This window comes from Carcharhinus amblyrhynchos, chromosome 2, assembly GCF_965287045.1.
Source record: "Carcharhinus amblyrhynchos chromosome 2, sCarAmb.v2.hapA, whole genome shotgun sequence".
Classification (NCBI taxonomy): domain Eukaryota; kingdom Metazoa; phylum Chordata; class Chondrichthyes; order Carcharhiniformes; family Carcharhinidae; genus Carcharhinus; species Carcharhinus amblyrhynchos.
In genome coordinates, this window is record NC_137325.1 from 19,561,169 (window position 1) to 19,579,348 (window position 18,180).

At 44.3% G+C, this 18,180-nt stretch overlaps 1 protein-coding gene across 4 annotated transcripts in view; it reads right to left on the minus strand.

Moving 5' to 3' along the window:
• The window catches only part of LOC145352844 (solute carrier family 12 member 7-like), a 222,292-nt gene that overhangs the window by 7,191 nt on the left and 196,921 nt on the right, over positions 1 to 18,180 (minus strand). For 3 of the 4 annotated variants that reach the window (XM_080203176.1, XM_080203177.1, XM_080203181.1), the window contains exons 19-24: positions 16,872 to 17,041; positions 15,959 to 16,090; positions 13,367 to 13,474; positions 9,342 to 9,449; positions 4,729 to 4,904; positions 1,015 to 1,029 (exon numbers count right to left, since the gene is read on the minus strand). In XM_080203176.1, the coding sequence (XP_080059302.1) occupies positions 1,015 to 1,029; positions 4,729 to 4,904; positions 9,342 to 9,449; positions 13,367 to 13,474; positions 15,959 to 16,090; positions 16,872 to 17,041 (709 nt within the window). The remainder of the gene's footprint in view (positions 1 to 1,014; positions 1,030 to 4,728; positions 4,905 to 9,341; positions 9,450 to 13,366; positions 13,475 to 15,958; positions 16,091 to 16,871; positions 17,042 to 18,180) is intronic. The other variant, XM_080203178.1, reaches the window with a different exon arrangement.

Sequence of the window (18,180 nt, forward strand, 5' to 3'; positions counted from 1 at the left end):
ATCTAGATAGCTGAAGGCATCACCATCAACGGGGGTGCAAAGAAAACCAGAAATACACAAGAGTCCAGAGATGCAAAAATGCAGAGATCGTAAAGGGTTATGGTTGGTGGATATACGGCGTCAAGGAAGGATAGAATAGATTGAGAACTTTAAAATTTAAGGCATTTACTCGACTAGAAGCCAAGATAGATCAGCGAGCATAGGGCTGATCAGTGAACTTGGTGGAGGTTCCAATACTGCCAGCTTACGTCAATGAAGGGTGATAGATAGGTGTTGAATTAGGGAGCTCAGATCTCCACTAGCGCGACCAGTTTTCAATGTCAACCAAAGGACAAAATACACTCACTTAGTCACTGCCCAGATAGGAAAAAACTTCTAAAAAGATCTTTGAAATGTTAAGCTTATTTATTAGTGTCACAAGTCGGCTTACATTAACAAAGCAGTGAAGTTACTGTGAAAATCTCTTCATTGCCACACACTGGTGCCTGTTCAGGTACACTGAGGGAGGATTTAGCATGGCCAATGCACCTAGCCAGCATGTCTTTTGGACCGTTGGAAGAAACCGGAGGAAACCCATGCAGACACGGGGAGAACGTGCAAAGTCTGCACGGTCAGTGACCCCAGTCGGGATCCTGCGTCCCTGGCGCTGTGAGGCAGTAGTGCTAACCACTGCACCACCATGCACCCTTCATAGTCCGTGAAACTAGGAAGGTAAATTAAAATATACAGAACTGTATGGAGCTACACTGGACACCACATTAACATCCAATTTAAACATGTAAATGATTCACTAATAAGCAGACAAAACAATCTTGGCATAGCAAGTGCCCAAGCTGAATTAGTGCAAACAAAATGAGCCCTTACTCTCAAGAGTAATTTGAACATAGAGCAAACTTCCTCCAGTCTGCCGTTACTGAGGCTTTTGGAGAAAACATCATGTGCTGTTAAGGACTATCTACAAACACAAACACACATAAGGAGTACAGATTAAATTGAAATCAAAATGCGACTTACAGATTTCCCCATTCTCTGGAACAAGAGGAAAGAGAGAAAAATGACAGTTACTGCATAGTTCAAACACTGAAGCTCTTTATTCCTATTTTCACAAAACGTCAACGAAATACCTAAAAGATTACAGGATGTCATAATGCAATACTCCGACTCAACAATATCTCAAACAGTTCAAACTGTTTTCTGGCATGATTGTCATTTGCAAGTATCCTTGATTGACAGTGATGTGACAAATCAGAAAACACCAACTTGTGTTCCACAAGAGGCAGATTTTAACCCACGATGGGAAACTACACAGGCGCTACATTGGCACGGTAATCTTAACAACCAGTTAAATAACACTGGTCCACTATTACCTCCTGGAATGGGCCAAAAGCAGGTGAAGATCAGGTGGTGATCCACTGGTCTCTTAGCAACTAGCATGGATAGAGTTTGGAGAGGATTTCATGGGCAGAAGCAAAAAGGTGGGTTGAGTGTCTTGGACTTGAGCTGTAATTTTCTATGATTCTATAGTTCTATGAATCTCACCTCATGATGGTTCTATAGGTCGGTGGGACTAGGCAAAAAATGATTCGGCACAGACAAGAAGGGCCAAAAGCCTGTTTCTCAGCTGTAATTTTCTATGGTTCTATGACAGCGAGGGAGACCATGATTTTCTTTGTGCAACATGGAAAGAGTACTTCTTTTCCTTGTCGTTCCATAAAAGGAAAGCATTAAGACTCACCAGAAGGAGGTTGTCTGCCTAAAGATCAGCTGCCAATCTCCTCTGGTCAATGCTAAATGCATCACAATCTTTTAATATAGCCAGTTTGTATGGTTATGAGGGGAGCTGATGGCCTAGTGTATTATCACTAGGCTATTAATCCAGAAACTCAGCTAATGTTCTGAGGGCCCGGGTTCAAATCCCGCCACGGTAGATGGTGGAATTTGAATTTAATAAAAGAAATCTGGAATTAACAATCGACTGATGACCATACGACCCTTGTTGATCGTCAGAAAAATCCCTTTGGTTCACCGACATCCTTTAGGGAAGGACATCTGCTGTCCTTACCTGGACTGGCCTAAATGTGACTCCAGAGCCACAGCAATGTGGTTGACTCTCAACTGCCCTCGGGCAACTAGGGATGGGCAATAAATGCTGGCCAGCCAGCGACACACATGGAAAAAAAGATTAGGCTTTCACCAGATTATTGCTGCTAACAGACAGCCTTTAAGTGGGCAAGTTACCTGCTTGTTGTAAACCGCCAACCTCTTACACAACCCCCTTTTGTTAATATTGAGTCCAAACATTACCACTTACTTTCTGCCCTCCCTAAAGTTGAATCTCACCTCATGATGGCAAAGCTTTACATCCATCCCTGACAAGAGACCTAGTAAGGGATTGTTGCGTGTGCTCACAAACCTGATCAGACAAAAGAAACTCTACACATCCCCACCTACTGCTAAGATCTCTTGTTCTGTCTTGTTGGTGCCTCTAATTTGTCAACAGCAACAGCCACTCCCATCTTAAATAATCTAAACTGTGGCGTGAACTCAAATATGTTTTGTGCTCAGTGACTAATAATTGCAATTAGAATGCCTAAAAATGTTCTTACAGGATTTGCTAGAGTAACCATTTCAAAGCTTTTCTGAATTCACAACATTCTGGTGTTAGTTGAATTTTTTTTTAGTACTGTAAAGTTTATCTATCTACTCTGGGCCTACCTGCGAGTCCAATCCCATACTATGCGGTCAATTCTTTATGTCCTCAGGGCAGTAAACATGGTCTTGGTGTCCCAACCTGGATTACTAGTCTAGAACCATAACCACTAAGCTAGGCACAGGAAACTCATATCAAGGCCCACTCCCCGCCTTATCCCTGTAACCCCATGCATCTACCTCACTAATTCCCCTAACCTACACATCTTGGATCACTAAGGGGCAATTTGTCATAGCCAATCCACCCTAACCTGTACATCTTTGGACTGAGGGGGGAAACCAGAGCACCCGGAGGAATTCCACGCAGACACGGGGAGAATGTGCAACCTCCGCACAGTGACCCGAGGCTGGAATTGAACCCAGATCCCTGGTACTGTGAGGCAGCAGTGCTAACCACTGTGCCACCCTGTCCAGTCAGAAGAGACACAAAGGAGACCTGTTATTTAAACCAGCCTTCCATCCATTGACTCAGTCTACACTTCCCGCTGCCTCGGAAAGCAGCCAGCATAATTAAGGACCCCTGGACATTCTCTCTTCCACCTTCTTCCGTCGGGAAAAAGTCGGAGGTCACGTACCAACTGACTCAAGAACAGCTTCTTCCCTGCTGCCATCAAACTTCTGAAATGGACCTACCTCGCAATAAGTTGACCTTTCTCTACACCCTAGCTATGACTGTAACAATGCTTTCTGCACCCTCTCATTTCCTTCTCTACGAACGATATGCTTTGTCTGTTGCAAGAAACAATACTTTTCACTGTATACTAATACATGTAACAATAATAAATCAAATTAAAGTCAGTCAGCTTAAATGTGTGTTTGCCACTGGAGGTTAACAAAGGAGTTTGGTTTTCTGGTGCCTTTTCAGTCAAAAGATTTGGAACATTTGTGAACCGACTTAAGCAGACCTCAGGATTATACAGGGAATTGAATACACATTTCAGCTCACACATTAACAGAACACACTTCACAGAAAAGCTGGGGTTAAGAACATAAGAACATAAGAAATAGGAGCAGGAGTAGGCCATCTAGCCCTTCGAGCCTGCCCCGCCATTCAATAAGATCATGGCTGATCTGTTGTGGCTCAGTTCCACATTCCCGCCCTCTCCCCATAACCCTTAATCCCCTCTCTTATCAAGAACCCATCAACCCGCTTCTTAAAAATATTTAGCGAGGCAGCCTCCACCACTTCAACGGGCAGAGAATTCCAGAGATTCACCACCCTTTGAGTGAAGAAGTTCCTCCTCAACTCCGTTCTAAACCGCCTCCCCTTTATCTTGAGGCTGTGCCCCCTAGTCCTACTGTCTTTTTTGAGTGGGAAGAGTCTCTCCACCTCTATCCTATCCATCCCATTCATCATCTTATACGTCTCAATGAGATCTCCCCTCATTCTTCTAAACTCTAACGAGTACAAGCCTAGTTTATTCAGCCTCTCCTCATAGCTCAATCCCCTCAACTCCGGTATCAGCCTAGTAAACCTCCTCTGCACTCCCTCCAGGGCCAAAATATCCTTGCGCAGGTGCGGCGCCCAAAACTGCACACAGTACTCCAGCTGCGGCCTCACCAATGCCCTATACAGCTGCAGCAAGACCTCCCTACTTTTATATTCAATCCCCCTCGCTATGAAGGCCAGCATCCCATTCGCCTTCCTGACCACCTGCTGCACCTGCAAGCTGGGTTTTTGCGACTCATGCACAAGGACCCCGAGGTCCCTCTGCACCGTCGCCTGCTGCAGTTTTTCGCCCCGTAAGTAATAGTCCTTCCTACCATTCTTCCTACCAAAGTGGACCACCTCACACTTGCCAACATTAAATTCCATCTGCCATTTCCTGGCCCATTCGCCCAGCCTATCTAGATCCTTCTGCAGACTCTCCACACCCTCCGCACAATTTGCCTTTCCCCCAATCTTGGTGTCATCAGCAAATTTCGACACCCTGCACTCGGTTCCCTCCTCCAGATCATCTATATAAATGGTTGAATATGGGGCAGGCTCATTTGAAAATAAAACTGAAATCAACTTACGGTTTCATGTTAAAAATATCTCTCACACCTTCAGGCGATAACGATTCTTTATTTTTGTACTTTTCTGCGCTGATTTTCTCCTTGGTCCAGGTCATGTGCACCCCTTCGGGAGTGGCTGAAAGCTTGTCCATGGCAGAGGAGTGAGCTGCAGCGTTCCTGTCGTGGATCAGCTGGGCCTAAGGTGGAGTCAGGGGGAAACAACGGTCACCAAATCGGCACAACTCCCCCAGCCACGCAGAACCGTGTGAAGAAAGTGAAACTGCTCGCTCTGTTGCTTCTGGGCCAAGACCACGATTACTGTTCCTATCTGCCCCGGCAGGCATTTAAAAAAAAATCAACCACCGGAGTCACACGTAGGTGTAGTGGGGAGGCAATGGCCTAGCCGTATTATCATTAGACTGTTAATCCAGAAACTCAGCGAATGTTCTGGGGACCCGGGTTCGAATCCCACCATGGCAGATGGTGGAATTTGAATTCAATAAAAAAAAACTGGAATTAAGAAGTGACCATGAAGCCATTGTCAGAAAAATCCATCTGGTTCACTAATGCCCTTGAGGGAAGGAAATCTGCCATCCTACACGTACTCCAGAGCCACAGCAATGTGGCTGACTCTCAACTGTTCTCGGGCAATGAGAGACAAGCAATAAATGCTGGCCAGCCAGCGACGCCCAAGTTCCATAAATTAATTTAAAAAATCAGAGAGAGACAGCCAAGTTCCCTTCTTTAAACTGCCTCACTGAATAAGTTGAGTTCTTATACAGAGAAAAGTCATCACCTTTATCTGGTGCCAGTCTACAATCACCAGATTCATTCATTTCTTTGTTTGCCCTGGTCAAACTCCTGACCTCATTAGTGCCCACTGTCTGAGCCATAAATGGCATCAACTTATTCGAGGCACATTTCTGGGCCATCATCTTTTGTGTGAAATGGTATAGGAATCAAACACAGATCATGAAAATTCAATCAAAAGGGTAAAAGCGAAAGAATGAGACCAGGAGACAGACAGGAACGCAGCTTCTCATTATCCGAGACCCACTGCTGCACAGGAACAATGGACAAAGCTGGAACAAGAGGTGAAATTCTCATTTTCAGACTAAGGACGGTCCCGGTCACACACGTCCTGCCGGCCAGTTCCTCTCTGACTGTCCAAAGCTATTTCATGTCCCCTTCTTGCCCTCCTGATGTCTCTCTTAACTCTAATCCTACACCCTCTATACTCTCCAAGGGATCTACTTGAACCCAGCTGCCTAGGCATGTTATTGCCTCCTTCTTCATTATCTTCTCCTTATCTTCATGAGGCCACATTCCCCTCAACCCCTTCTGGCCTCACCTTGCACTCCACGTCCTGCTGAACTTTGGATGTTTGTTGTGGTGGCTGTACAAGTCTTAGACTGGTCCTGTCCAGATAGATACTGGTGTGCAACAGCAGGGGCAAACAGACCCCTGTACTCCCAATCTCCAGTGCAGTACTGATCTAAGAAAAAATGTGTTTTTTGTGTCTCAGGGCTGCTGCAATGTTTTAGTGAAGCTCAATGCAAACTGGAGGGATTGTATTTTATCTTCCGGTTACAGCCTTCCAGTATCAAAATTAAATTCAACAACTTCACTTGATTAGCTCTACACCACCTCAGACACTTTGTCTTCATTTTGTTTAACTTTTAACTATGCTCTACCTTCTATTTCTTTATTGCCTTTATTTTCCTTCCTCCACACTCTTGCTTCTTATTTTAATCCCATTTCCTTACCTTCCCCCGGCTTTTCTCAGTTTTATCTATCTCCCTCCCATTTCCCCCTCCCCTTCCCTCACATCATCTCCTCTGATTTCAGCTTCTCTGCCATTTGGCTATTCACATCTTCGATTCTCTCTACAGGCTGCCATTAGCAGCCTTTTCGCTTGTTTTTGTGGCTATGACTCATCTTTCATTCCCTCACCCTACACTGTAAATATCTCCCACTTTCTCTGCCTTTCAGCTTTGATAAAAGGTCATCTGGACTCGAAACATCAGCTCTTTTCTCTCCTCACAGATGCTGTCAGACCTGCTGAGATTCTACAGCATTTTCTGTTTTAGTTTCAGATTCCGGCATCCGCAGCAAATTTGCTTTTGTTATGGGAGACGATGGCCTGATTTGAAATCACACCAGTGACAGACTGGGCGAAGAACACAGCACGTATGCAATTGGCAAAGGCAGGATTCATGGTCTTGTGTGAGGCACAGAAGGAGCAAGAACATTTTTCTTTATTTGCCCTTGTGACACCATGCATGGTTAGTTGCCCTGCAGTCATTAGGATTTGAGGACTGGAGTCACAGATCATAGAATTATTACAGCACAGAAGGCTGCCATTTGATCTATTGTGCCTTGGCTAGATTGGCTGGAGGCAAGTCTGGCCTGAGTAACATCAAATTGGCACAACACATCTTTCCAGGTCAGTACCAGACTGACTGAACACCACTGCCCATCTTGGTGTGATGAGATTTGAGTTCATGGGGTGGTATTTAATGGAGGCAACAGGGGTCTCTCACCCACCAGCTGAAGAGCAAGGAAGTGTCTCACGTTGACTCCTTTCAGGAGCACCTGCTGAAACATCCTTCAGGGAAGGAAATCTGCCATCCTTAACTTGGTCTGGCCCACTTGTGGCACCAGAGCCACTGCAATGCGATTTGTGTCTCAACTGCTCTCCGATATGGCCTAGCAAGCTGCTCAGTTGAATCAATCGCTCAGAAAGGCAGCTCACCACCATTTTCTCGAGGGCAATCTGGGACGGGCAACAAATGCTGGCCAACCATGAACATCCATGTCCACAAATGAGTAAAATCAAAGTGCCAATCAGACACTTAACTGGACAGAGGTGGGCCTTCCCTAGGAAATTGCACCCAGAGTTACTAGTTGATCAGAGGCCAGTAGCTCTAGCGAATGGCAGTGCCACTGGAGAGATAGTGGCTACTACTGGTACAACACCCACCAAGATCAAATGCTCTCCTCAGGAACATTGGAATGGGCACTCGGCTGTTCTGAATCTGCTCTGCCACTAACTCATTCCCACGCCATCCCCATACCCCTCAATGTCATTAATATCCAGTAATCTATCAACTTCTGTCTTGAACAAGCTCAAAGACTGGGTTTTCATAGCCCTCCGGTAGAGGATTCCAAAGATTCACCACATTCTGAATGAAGAAATTCCTCCTTGTCTCAGTCCTAAATGGCTCTGTCCTTTATTTCAGAGGTTGGGTCCTCTGGTTCCAGACTCCCCAGCCAGGGAAGCCACCTACAGCTACCCTGTAAGTTTCAATGGGATCACCACTCATTCTTTGAAATGCCACAGAATACAGACCCAGTTTGCCCGCTCTCTAATCACCAAAACAGGAGCCTAACTATTGTGCTAGTTGTTCACTAAAGTTTCCGCTGTTGCTATACTTTAGGAATCAATTATCATCTGATTAATGCTATTAACAAAAAGGTCAAAATTACAATTTCTTTTTCTTTGAACCCAGGATTCAGATGCTCTCATTCATAACCAGGCAAAATCTGTTCTGTGAAGCACTGGAAAAATGTCAGATTAGATTGTACAAACATGCCATTCTGCTGTAGTAACCTTCACACTCTACACTGCCCCTGCAGTCCTTAACACTACTGTCCTTAACATTGACAAAAATAAGATACGGGTAGGAGGATAGATACAGAGAAGCCATTGCAAAGTAACACCCTGTTCCTTCTGCAACAAATTAAGAACATACAAAGTTCTATGTTATTTTGCAACTATTAGTTTACTGCCTTGTAACAGCTTAATTTTGTTAAATCGAGGATCAATATTGCAGGAACACCAGCACAGTTAGAGCAGAGGGGGCAGGTGAGGTAATTTGAACCAGTGTGATACAGGCAATAGCAAAAGCTTACGTTTTTACAAGTCTCGTACACTGTAGGAGAGAAACATAGACTGGGGAAAGTGAATCAATAAAGTATCAAGCACCGAAGTACTGAGAAAGGGGATTCAAAAGGAAGAACTGTAACAAGTCTCAATTTCAATACTGAGAGGATGGGGGGAGGGACGGAGGAGGGTAACATTTCACTCAGCATTCTGATCAGATTCAAGACATCCAGACATGTTTTGGGCTCTGGTTGTGAGATTGTATCATTTAGATATCCACACCTTTTGAGATCCCAAACTGGCTTCCAGGTTATATTGCTGTAGGGTAGAATTTACGTGTGACTGGAACAGGTTCACTGAACAAAGACGCACTCTCACTTGATCCTTCATTTAAAGGATGCATTGTGTTTGGCTCTCTAATCTCTCCAAACGGTTTAGCCAAATAATCAAAGCATTCTCAGTTCAAGGAAAGGGAGTTTCCACTCTTCCGATTAAAAGACAGATATATTGGGAAGTGCTGATTTGGATAAGAAAAGAGCTTCAACAAAAGACAGACAGGCGCAAAGGCGGGGAGCGCAAGGCGCAAAGGCAGGGGCAGGGATAGCGCGAGAGTAGGAAAGTGCAAGAGAGAGGAAAGGGAAGAGTGAGAAAAGGAAAGGGAGAGAGATCCCAATATAAAAAAGTGATCGAGAAGAATATTTGGAGTTGGCATGATTGGAGAAATGTAGTCATGGGTAAAAAAGACTACCTCTTCATTGGGTACACCAACAGGATTCATGGCCTGGATATCCAAAGAAGGGCGTGCCGAATTCTTCCTTATAGTAGCGCCACGAGACTCATCAGTAATGCTCTGAATCTGGGGTATAAGGAGTGATGAGCACATGCAAGCAACCACAATCAAGTTAGTCAGCAGTACTAAGAGCAATTAGTCTAACCAACATAATCAGAATTCACCTCTCCATGGCTGTATCCTCATGACTGCTGCATACCTCGCACACAGTTCTTGACTTTATTTCTTAATGTCTAAGGCTTCCATTGAAGAATAGAAGCTTCCCCCACAAATGGGAGCAGAAGGATGAGTGCGGGTCTTCTGAAATATTTCTCGATGGCCATTTAGACCCAAGCACCACATGCGCGCCTGTTCTTAGTTGGCGTGTGAACAGTCAGTGCCGGGTTAACAAAAAAAGCCATCTCAAATCATGATGTTCTGAAAGTAACAGCCCTTCTGGCAACTGCAAAAACTGTACAAATTAGGGGGTGAGAAACAGAAGGCAGCAGATGGAATTGCAGCTTCACTTCTGTTGTTTGCTTTGCAGAAGGAGTGTCTCTGAATCATTCAGGAATACAGTTTTCACATCACAATGTACAACCAAGGGAGAATGGACCATTTTAAAAACCTTTTGACATCAGATTGACACTGGAAATCTGCAGTTTATTCAAATACCAGACTATTTGGTAAGAAGTCTCCCAACACCAGGTTGAAGCCCAACAGGTTGGTTTAAAATCATGAGTTTTTGGAGCGCAGCCCCTTCATCATGAGCGTCTCACCTGATGAATAAACCTGTTGGGCTTTAATCCGGGTGTTGTGAGACTTCTTACTGTGCCCACCCCAGTCCAACGCCGGCATCTCCACTTCGGCTGTTTAGGGCTCGTGTCAATACAAAATGCATCAATGAACTGCTTAATCCATTGCAAACAGACTTCAAGACAGACAGCACCGTAAACAATGGTATTTCAATCTGTATTCAGCATTCGTTTGTTGTGAGCAAAAGCCCATCATCATTCATCCCAACATGATATGCAGCCAGGTCTGAGGCGAATATACCAGCCCACACACTTGTGCACAAAACAACGTCACTATAATTGTAATGTTTAATGGTACTTTTCCTTACATAGCTCCCACATGATCCAGGATTCTGCAGTGAACCGATTCCAATTCACTCGGTTTGACCATTCACATTACTTCATACTCACCTGGACTCTGCAGGAGCCGGAGACAACTAGAATCAGGAGCTGCTGCATGTGGGCAGGAGCTGGGGGACTCTCTCAGCGGGACCAAGATTGAAAGAGAGAGTTGATGAAGGAAGACTGGTCAACAGAAAGACCGGGCTGGCAGGAGAATAGGACAGAGTTGAGACTGGGTGGCCAATTTGCATACAGTACTTAGAACCAAATCACCATCCCCAAATGTCACCCATTGGGATAAGTTTTCATTGGCGTTAATCCGATGGAATGGATGACCTCCCACGCCTGTGCATCACGAGATCTATGCAGGTCAGATGATCTGTTGCCAGATTACCATCCCAGCAGTGGAATGCTTACTCCTTTACACAAGGCAGTTTTAAGATTGGACCCCACAGATTACACGATTATGGGTTTTAAGGGTAATATGAATTGCATTTGTCACAACCATCAGATCTCTCATACAACGAAGACCATTCTGAAAGGAAATCGTTGCTCTAACATAGGAAACGCAGCAGCCAAAAGCAAACTCCCATAAAGGGATATAATAATGCCCAGATAATCTTGTGACACTGATTACAGGTTAAATATTGCCAGGACACAGCTATAAATCTTGTTCTTTTTCAAAATATTTATTTATTTATTGGTGCCATAAATAGGCTTATATTAACACTGCAATGAAGTTACTGTGAAAATCCCCGAGTCGCCACACTCCGGCACCTGTTCAGGTACACTGAAGGAGAATTTAACATGGCCAATGCATCTAAGCAGCACGTCTTTCAGACTGTGGGAAGAAACTGGAGCTCTCACAGGCACAAGGAAAACATGCAGACTCCACACGGACAGTGCTCCAAGCGGAGAATCGAACCCAGGTCTCTAGCCCTGTGAGGCAGCAGTGCTAAGCACTATGCCACCATGCCATCCCAAGTAATGCCATGAAATCTTATACATCCAAGCAGGCAGACGGGGCCTCCATTTCACGTCTCATCTGAAAGACCGTACCCTTCGGCAGTGACTAGTACAATATTTTCCAGTATATACGTCAGCTATTAACTGCATGATCTATTGGTAATCCTAACATATCTAATTGTATTTCTGATCAGCAAATCAAAAAAAATGCACAAAAAAGTATTCTAGCTTGTAATGTCATCCTGCACATGCTCATGGAGTGCGTGTGTGAACCTTCATCTGCATTTGTTGGTAAAATGAGAAGAAAAAAGAGATAACGTGTGAGGATTTGTTTAAGTAATTGGAGCTGCTTTATTTCCTTGGTTACTGAAGGGTGGTAGACGTTTGTTAAAAACTTAAACGATGCATATAAAATGTAATTACCACAATCAGGTACAATTACACAATTGGCAAATTTGTGCCTTGTAGCAATGCAGTCATTTGCACTTTGTGGGATTGTGAAAAGTTTCAATAAAACACTTGCGTCAATTATAGAATATGTCAGAAAACGAGGCTGGAAGTGAATGAGGAAGTCAGTGATACGTGGGAGCGATTTCTAATGATCCCATGAGAATGAGAGTGCAAGTCTTATATCGTAGCTCCAGTTGTCATTGCCTCGTCTCCAGCCCAATAATCAGAAGTTTAAAGAAATAACTTTGGGATTGACGACAGTGGCCCAGTCGGATGCAAGGTACAGATCCATTTCACAAATCATAGAATCCTACAGTGCAGAAGGAGGCCATTCAGCCCATCGAGTGTGCATCAGCCACAATCCCACCCAGACCATATCCCCACAACCCCATGCATTTACCTTAACGAGCTCCCCCTGACACCATGAGACAATTTAGCATGGCCAATCACCTAACTCGCACATCTCTGGTCTGTGGGAGGAAACCAGAGCACCCGGAGGAAACCCACGCAGACACATGGATAAAGTGCAAACTCTGCACAGAGAGTGACCCAAGCCAGGAATCAAACCCGGATCCCTGGCGCTGTGAGGCAGCAGTGCTAACCACTGTGCCAACAACCAATATTTGACCAGCATTTAAATCGGTCTGTGGGAGTGAATGACTGATCCTGCAACTGGTAGGTTTTTGTTTTTATTCTGTAATAACTGGGCTGTTTTTAATCATTTCCACCACCTCTCCCATGGCATCAGGCCACCCGACGCAGTCAGCCACGAGGAGCTGACCTATACCTGGAGGACTCGCACTTGACGGAATTTTAACCTGCACATGCTCATTTATTCATTCCAGTGTAGGGCCAGCCAGGTTTACCAAGGAATTTTATTTATAATTAAATGGTTTGTAACTAAATTAACCTGCAACTTCTTCAGAATGGACCAGCAGCTAACTGAGTGCCCAATCATGAATCCATGATTTAGAGCGTATTATCCCAACTTCGCCAAAAATATTGGCCTCACAACATCAAACCATTGTTCAATTGGCTCCCAGCAATTATTTGTGTTTATTCATACATTATCACACATCTGCTATTGGCAGAAACTGTTTGGAATCAGTCAACACAGCCTTGGCTTTATTTCAACCATAACCCAGTGGAATTGCTTTCCAGAATCCTTACCTTTTACCGTAACGTGTTCAATATTATTTTCTGCCTTGATGCAGCATGACTAACATTTAAACATATCTATGTATCATTGAGTAAAAGTAGGAACTGTGCAAAACATTATGATATTGACACACAAAAAACAAACATGTTGTGAACCTGCAAAAAAAAAACTGTTTCGCGTGAACTTTAATATTTCAGCAAAACAAACATGACCGGGCATGAGAGAACTCTTTGCAAGTAGAATGGTGTACATTTCTTTGGTGGTAGTGAGATTTGCAGGCAAAACACGCTTACCTCTCGCTCCCTTTCGTTTTTGGAGAGTTGCATCTGTTTCAGCATCTGTGATCTCTGCTCCATCACCAAGGTTCGCTCGTATGTGAAGGCTGAAATATCATTGTCCAACTGGGAGTTGAAACAAAAAGAGGGACAAAGCCCCAAGAAGTCATTAATAAATACCTGACATGCTGGCCTTTGTTCAGGAGCTTAAATTTACCAGTGATACATGAAATGATGAGGTTTGTTACATAACCTAAGCTTCTTCTTTGAGTTCAGCAGTTTCAAAGAACATTAAAATGATAATGAGATTTAATAGGTTAGAGAAAGAAAACCTGTTTATTAATTAGCGTCAAAAGTAGGCTTACATTAACACTGCAATGCACTTACTGTGAAAGATAGAAACTAGAAGCTGCAGTAGACCATCAAGCTTGCTCCACTATTCATTTTGATCATCACTGATCATCAAATTCAAAATCCTAATCCCCCATTCCCCCCATATCACTTGATTCCTTTAGCCTCAAGAGCTATATCTAATTTTTTTCCCTCGAAATCAGACAATGTTTTGGCCTCAACTACATTCTGTGATAGTGAACTCCACACATTTACCACTTCTCATGGCTAATTCATGCCTCATACCATCATTATTACCTTTACTGAGATTCAGGACTCTGGTCTCACAATCAACTACATTACTTTCCACCGTGGCAAAGAATTCCACTATATTATGGTCATTCATCCCCAAAGGTTCTCAACTAAATTGCCAACTAATCCTCTCGTATTGCACAACACCCAGTCCATGACGGCCTGTTCCCTTGTTGGTTCCTCAGATTATTGCTCCAGAAAACCATCCCACGTACACTCCAGAAATTCCTCCTCGATTGTACAGTGACTAATTTGTCTCTACCAATCTATATGCAGATTAAAGCTGCCCACAATCACAGATGTTCCTTTTACAGAGGCATCTCTGATTTTCTGTCTAATGCTTCCCCAACAATATCACTACAGTTTGGTGGTCTGTATGCCATCCCCACCAATGTTTTTTGCCCCTAGAAAATTCCCTAGTTGCCACATTCCGGCGTCTGTTCAGGTACACTGATGGAGAATTTAGCTTGGCCAATACACCTAACCAGCACGTCTTTTGGATTGTGGGAGGAAACCGGAGCAATTGGAGGAAACCCATGCAGACACGAGGAGAATGTGCATACTCCACACAGACAAACAGTGACCCAAACCGGGAATCGAACCTTGATCCTTGCCACTGTGAGGCAGCAGTGCGAATCACTGTGCTACTGTGCTGCCCATTCCTTCTGGTGGGAGACTTCAGAGCAAGGGAACAAAGCCTAAAAATTAAAGCTTAGCCTTTCAAGGGGTAATTTCAGAAAGCACAACATTTAATTAAGCATTTAGATGAGTGAAAGTCTACACATGACAGAAAATAGGATTAGAATAGATAAGTGCTTGATGGCTGGACAGATACAATTGGCCAAAACACCTCATGATGGGCTGTAAAAATTCCAAGATAATGACATTTATCACGAAGTTTAGTGACAATCCGGAACTTTCTCCCAAACAGATGTAGATGTCGTGGCAATTGAAAATTTCAAGTAGATTTTGTTACATGAAAGTATCTAGGGCTCTCAGGCAAAGGTACATAAATGAAATTGAGGCACAGCTCAACCCTGATCTAATGGAATGGTGGCACAGGCTCAAGGGACAGAATAGCCTACTGCTACCCTGGTGTAAAGGCTGCACTTCCAACATCCTTCAATGATCAGCATCCTGCACTGCAAAGGGCAGGACAAAGTTTCACCTGAAATTATGTCAGGTAATTTTTCAGGCATCCCGAGCAAGCACCTGAAACAGGAAGCGCAAACGAAGGGCACTCCAAAACCTCATTTTAAGCCACCTCAAAGCTGGCTGAGCATCAGTCAGTGGGGGAGCGATGGAGAATGCTTCATTTAAAAACTTTGATCTATTGGTTGGATGTGAGCTGTCTGGGACAGGAAGCGGAAGATCACCCAGAGGCTCAAATTGGAGTCAGCCTGAGGGATCCCAGCTCGGAGATGCTAAGTGCCCACAACTATCCCTTTGGGCTCAAGATTAGGTAGATTGGCCATGGTAAATTGCCCCTTAGCTTCCCAAGATTTGTAGGTTAGGGGGAATAGCAGGGTAAAAATGTGGGTTTATGGAAATAGGGCTTGCGTAAGATGCTCTGTCAGATCCAGCCCTAATGGGCTGAATGGCCTCCTTCTTCACTGTAGGAATTCTACGATTGCAGCCAGAAAATTTCTACCCTACCATTGGATAGCGCCCCAATAAATGTAGACTGATACTTCAAGATTCATTATCACCCAATATAGTCGTACAAATAAAACGAATACAGGATGGGTAGGTCTCCATAGACCAGAACTGTTATCAAGTTCACTGAATATCCCCAACTCAATTTGGCTGGCATCGTAAAACAAATGGAAGGGGTAAATCTTAAGAATGTAGGATCATGAACATGCCCCCAAACCTAGTCTTTCATTCAATTAGATCACAGAAACTAATGACTGCTCCCGCAGCTGGTAGGCTTTTGTTCCCTTTCTGTAATGGCCAGGCTGTTCTTACCATTTCCACCACCTCAACCTCGGCATCGAGACGGAGCTGGTACAGGAACAGCTGCAAATCCTTCTTCATCTGGATACTGTTGTCATCTATCTGGGCGACGGTGAAGATGCGCATCTTGCACTTCCTCCAAACCTGCAACACATTCACTTATCAGTCACCATTATTATAACAGCAACTGCATTTACATAGCATCTTTAACCTAGTCACATTTTGCAAGTTATTTATTTTTATTTATTATTGTCACAAGTAGGCTAACACTAACTCTGCAATGAAGTTATTGTGAAAATCCCAGCGTTGCCTGGCACCTGTTCGGGTACACTGAGGGAGAATTTAGCATGGCCAATGCAACTAACCTGCATGTCTTTTGGACTGTGGGAGGAAACCCACACAGACATAGTGAGGAGCTTCAGACTCCGTACAGACAGTGACTTAAGCCGGGAATCGAACCAGGTCCCTGGCGCTGTGAGGCAGCACTGCTTGGAGCTGCTGAAAGTGGTTGGTCATGGAGGGGTGAAAGCAATTTGGAATGCACAAAGGTGCCAGAACTGGGAGGAATTCAACATCTCACAGGGCTGAAAGAATTTACAGTAATTGTAAAGGGCTAGGCTAATGCAGGGTTTTGAAAGGAACAAGAACAATTTAAATTCCAGAAATTGTCAGAGCAAAGCTAACGTAAACCAGCAAACACAGGACTGATGGTTATATGGTATTTGCTGTGACATAGATTGCAGACAGGGTTTGGAGGGGTTTGGAGGAGTTTAAGTTTACAAAGGGTGAAAATGAGTGACTGGCATTGGTCAAACCTAGAGATATCAAAGGCATGGATGACAAGGCTGCATTTGTAACACTGGAAGCAAGCAGTTAGACTACCATTCATTATGACTGAATCTGTTGAAAGGTGTAGAAAGGTTACCTTGTGCTGACTGAGGAGGAATGGCAGTAACATCAGTAATCCCCCATCGTGGACAATCCACCAGATATCGATGGTGCCCCCAGCGAACCTCTCCTGGTTTGTCGGGAAGGAATCTATGTTCTTGGTCACCAGCAGCGCTTGGTGAGCAGTTGTCGTTTCACGTACCATGTCTGTAATGAGACAGAATCCGTACATTAACTACAGCGGGAGATGGTGATGCAGTGGTAACATTACTAGACCAGTAACTCAGCAGCCCAGGCCAATACGGACTTGAATCCCACCACTGCAGGTGGTACAATTTGAGTTCAATTAATAAATTGGGAATCAAAACCTAATCCCAGTAATGATGCGCATGAAGCTATCATTGAATGTTGTAAAAAAAACACTATTGGTTCACATTGTCATTTAGGGAAAGAAATCTGTGACTCCAGACCCACAACAATTTGGGTTGACTCTGATCAGCATGGTGGCACAGTGGTTAGCACTGCTGTCTCACAGTGCCAGGGACCCGGGCTCAATTCCCGGCTTGGGTCACTGTCCATGTGGAGCTTGCACATTCTCCCCGTGTCTGAGTGTGTTTCCTCCAGATGCTCCGGTTTCTTCCCACAGTCCAAAAGAGTGCAGGTTCGGTGGTATGGCCATGCTAAACTGACCCTTAGTGTTAGGGGGACTAGCTAGGGTAAATGCATGAGGTTATGGGGATAGGGCTTGGGTGGGATTGTGATTGGTGTAGGCTCGGTGGGCCAAATGGCCACCTTCTGCACTTTAGGGTTCTATGATCCTGCAGCCCAAGGGCGATTAGGGATGGGCAACAACTGTTGGCTTTGCCTATACTGTCCACATAAAGAAGTAGCTTGCAATGTGGCTTTCCTATTCTCAAAGGAAGAGTCAGTTTATTTTGAGCAAATATGAGGTCCACTGAAACATACTGCTTCCCGATTCCATCGTCCCACTCCTCAACTCCATGAACAGATCAGCAGAACATGGTAGTTGGTCACCCAGGCCAAGTTAAATCCCCAGACCCAGCTGAAGAGAAAAGAAAGTCATCAATTTAATTTAACATTTAGAAGTGAATTTAAATTTAATTATTAGTGTCATAAGTGGGCTTACATTGACACTGCAATGAGGTTACTCTGAAAGTCCCCTAATTGCCACACTCCGGTGCCTATTCGGGTACACTGAAGGAGAATTTAGCATGGCCAATGCAACTAACCAGCACGCCTTTCGAACTGTGGGAGGAAACCAGAGCACCCGGAGGAAACCCACACAGACACGAGGAGAACATTCAGACTCCACACGGAACAGTCAT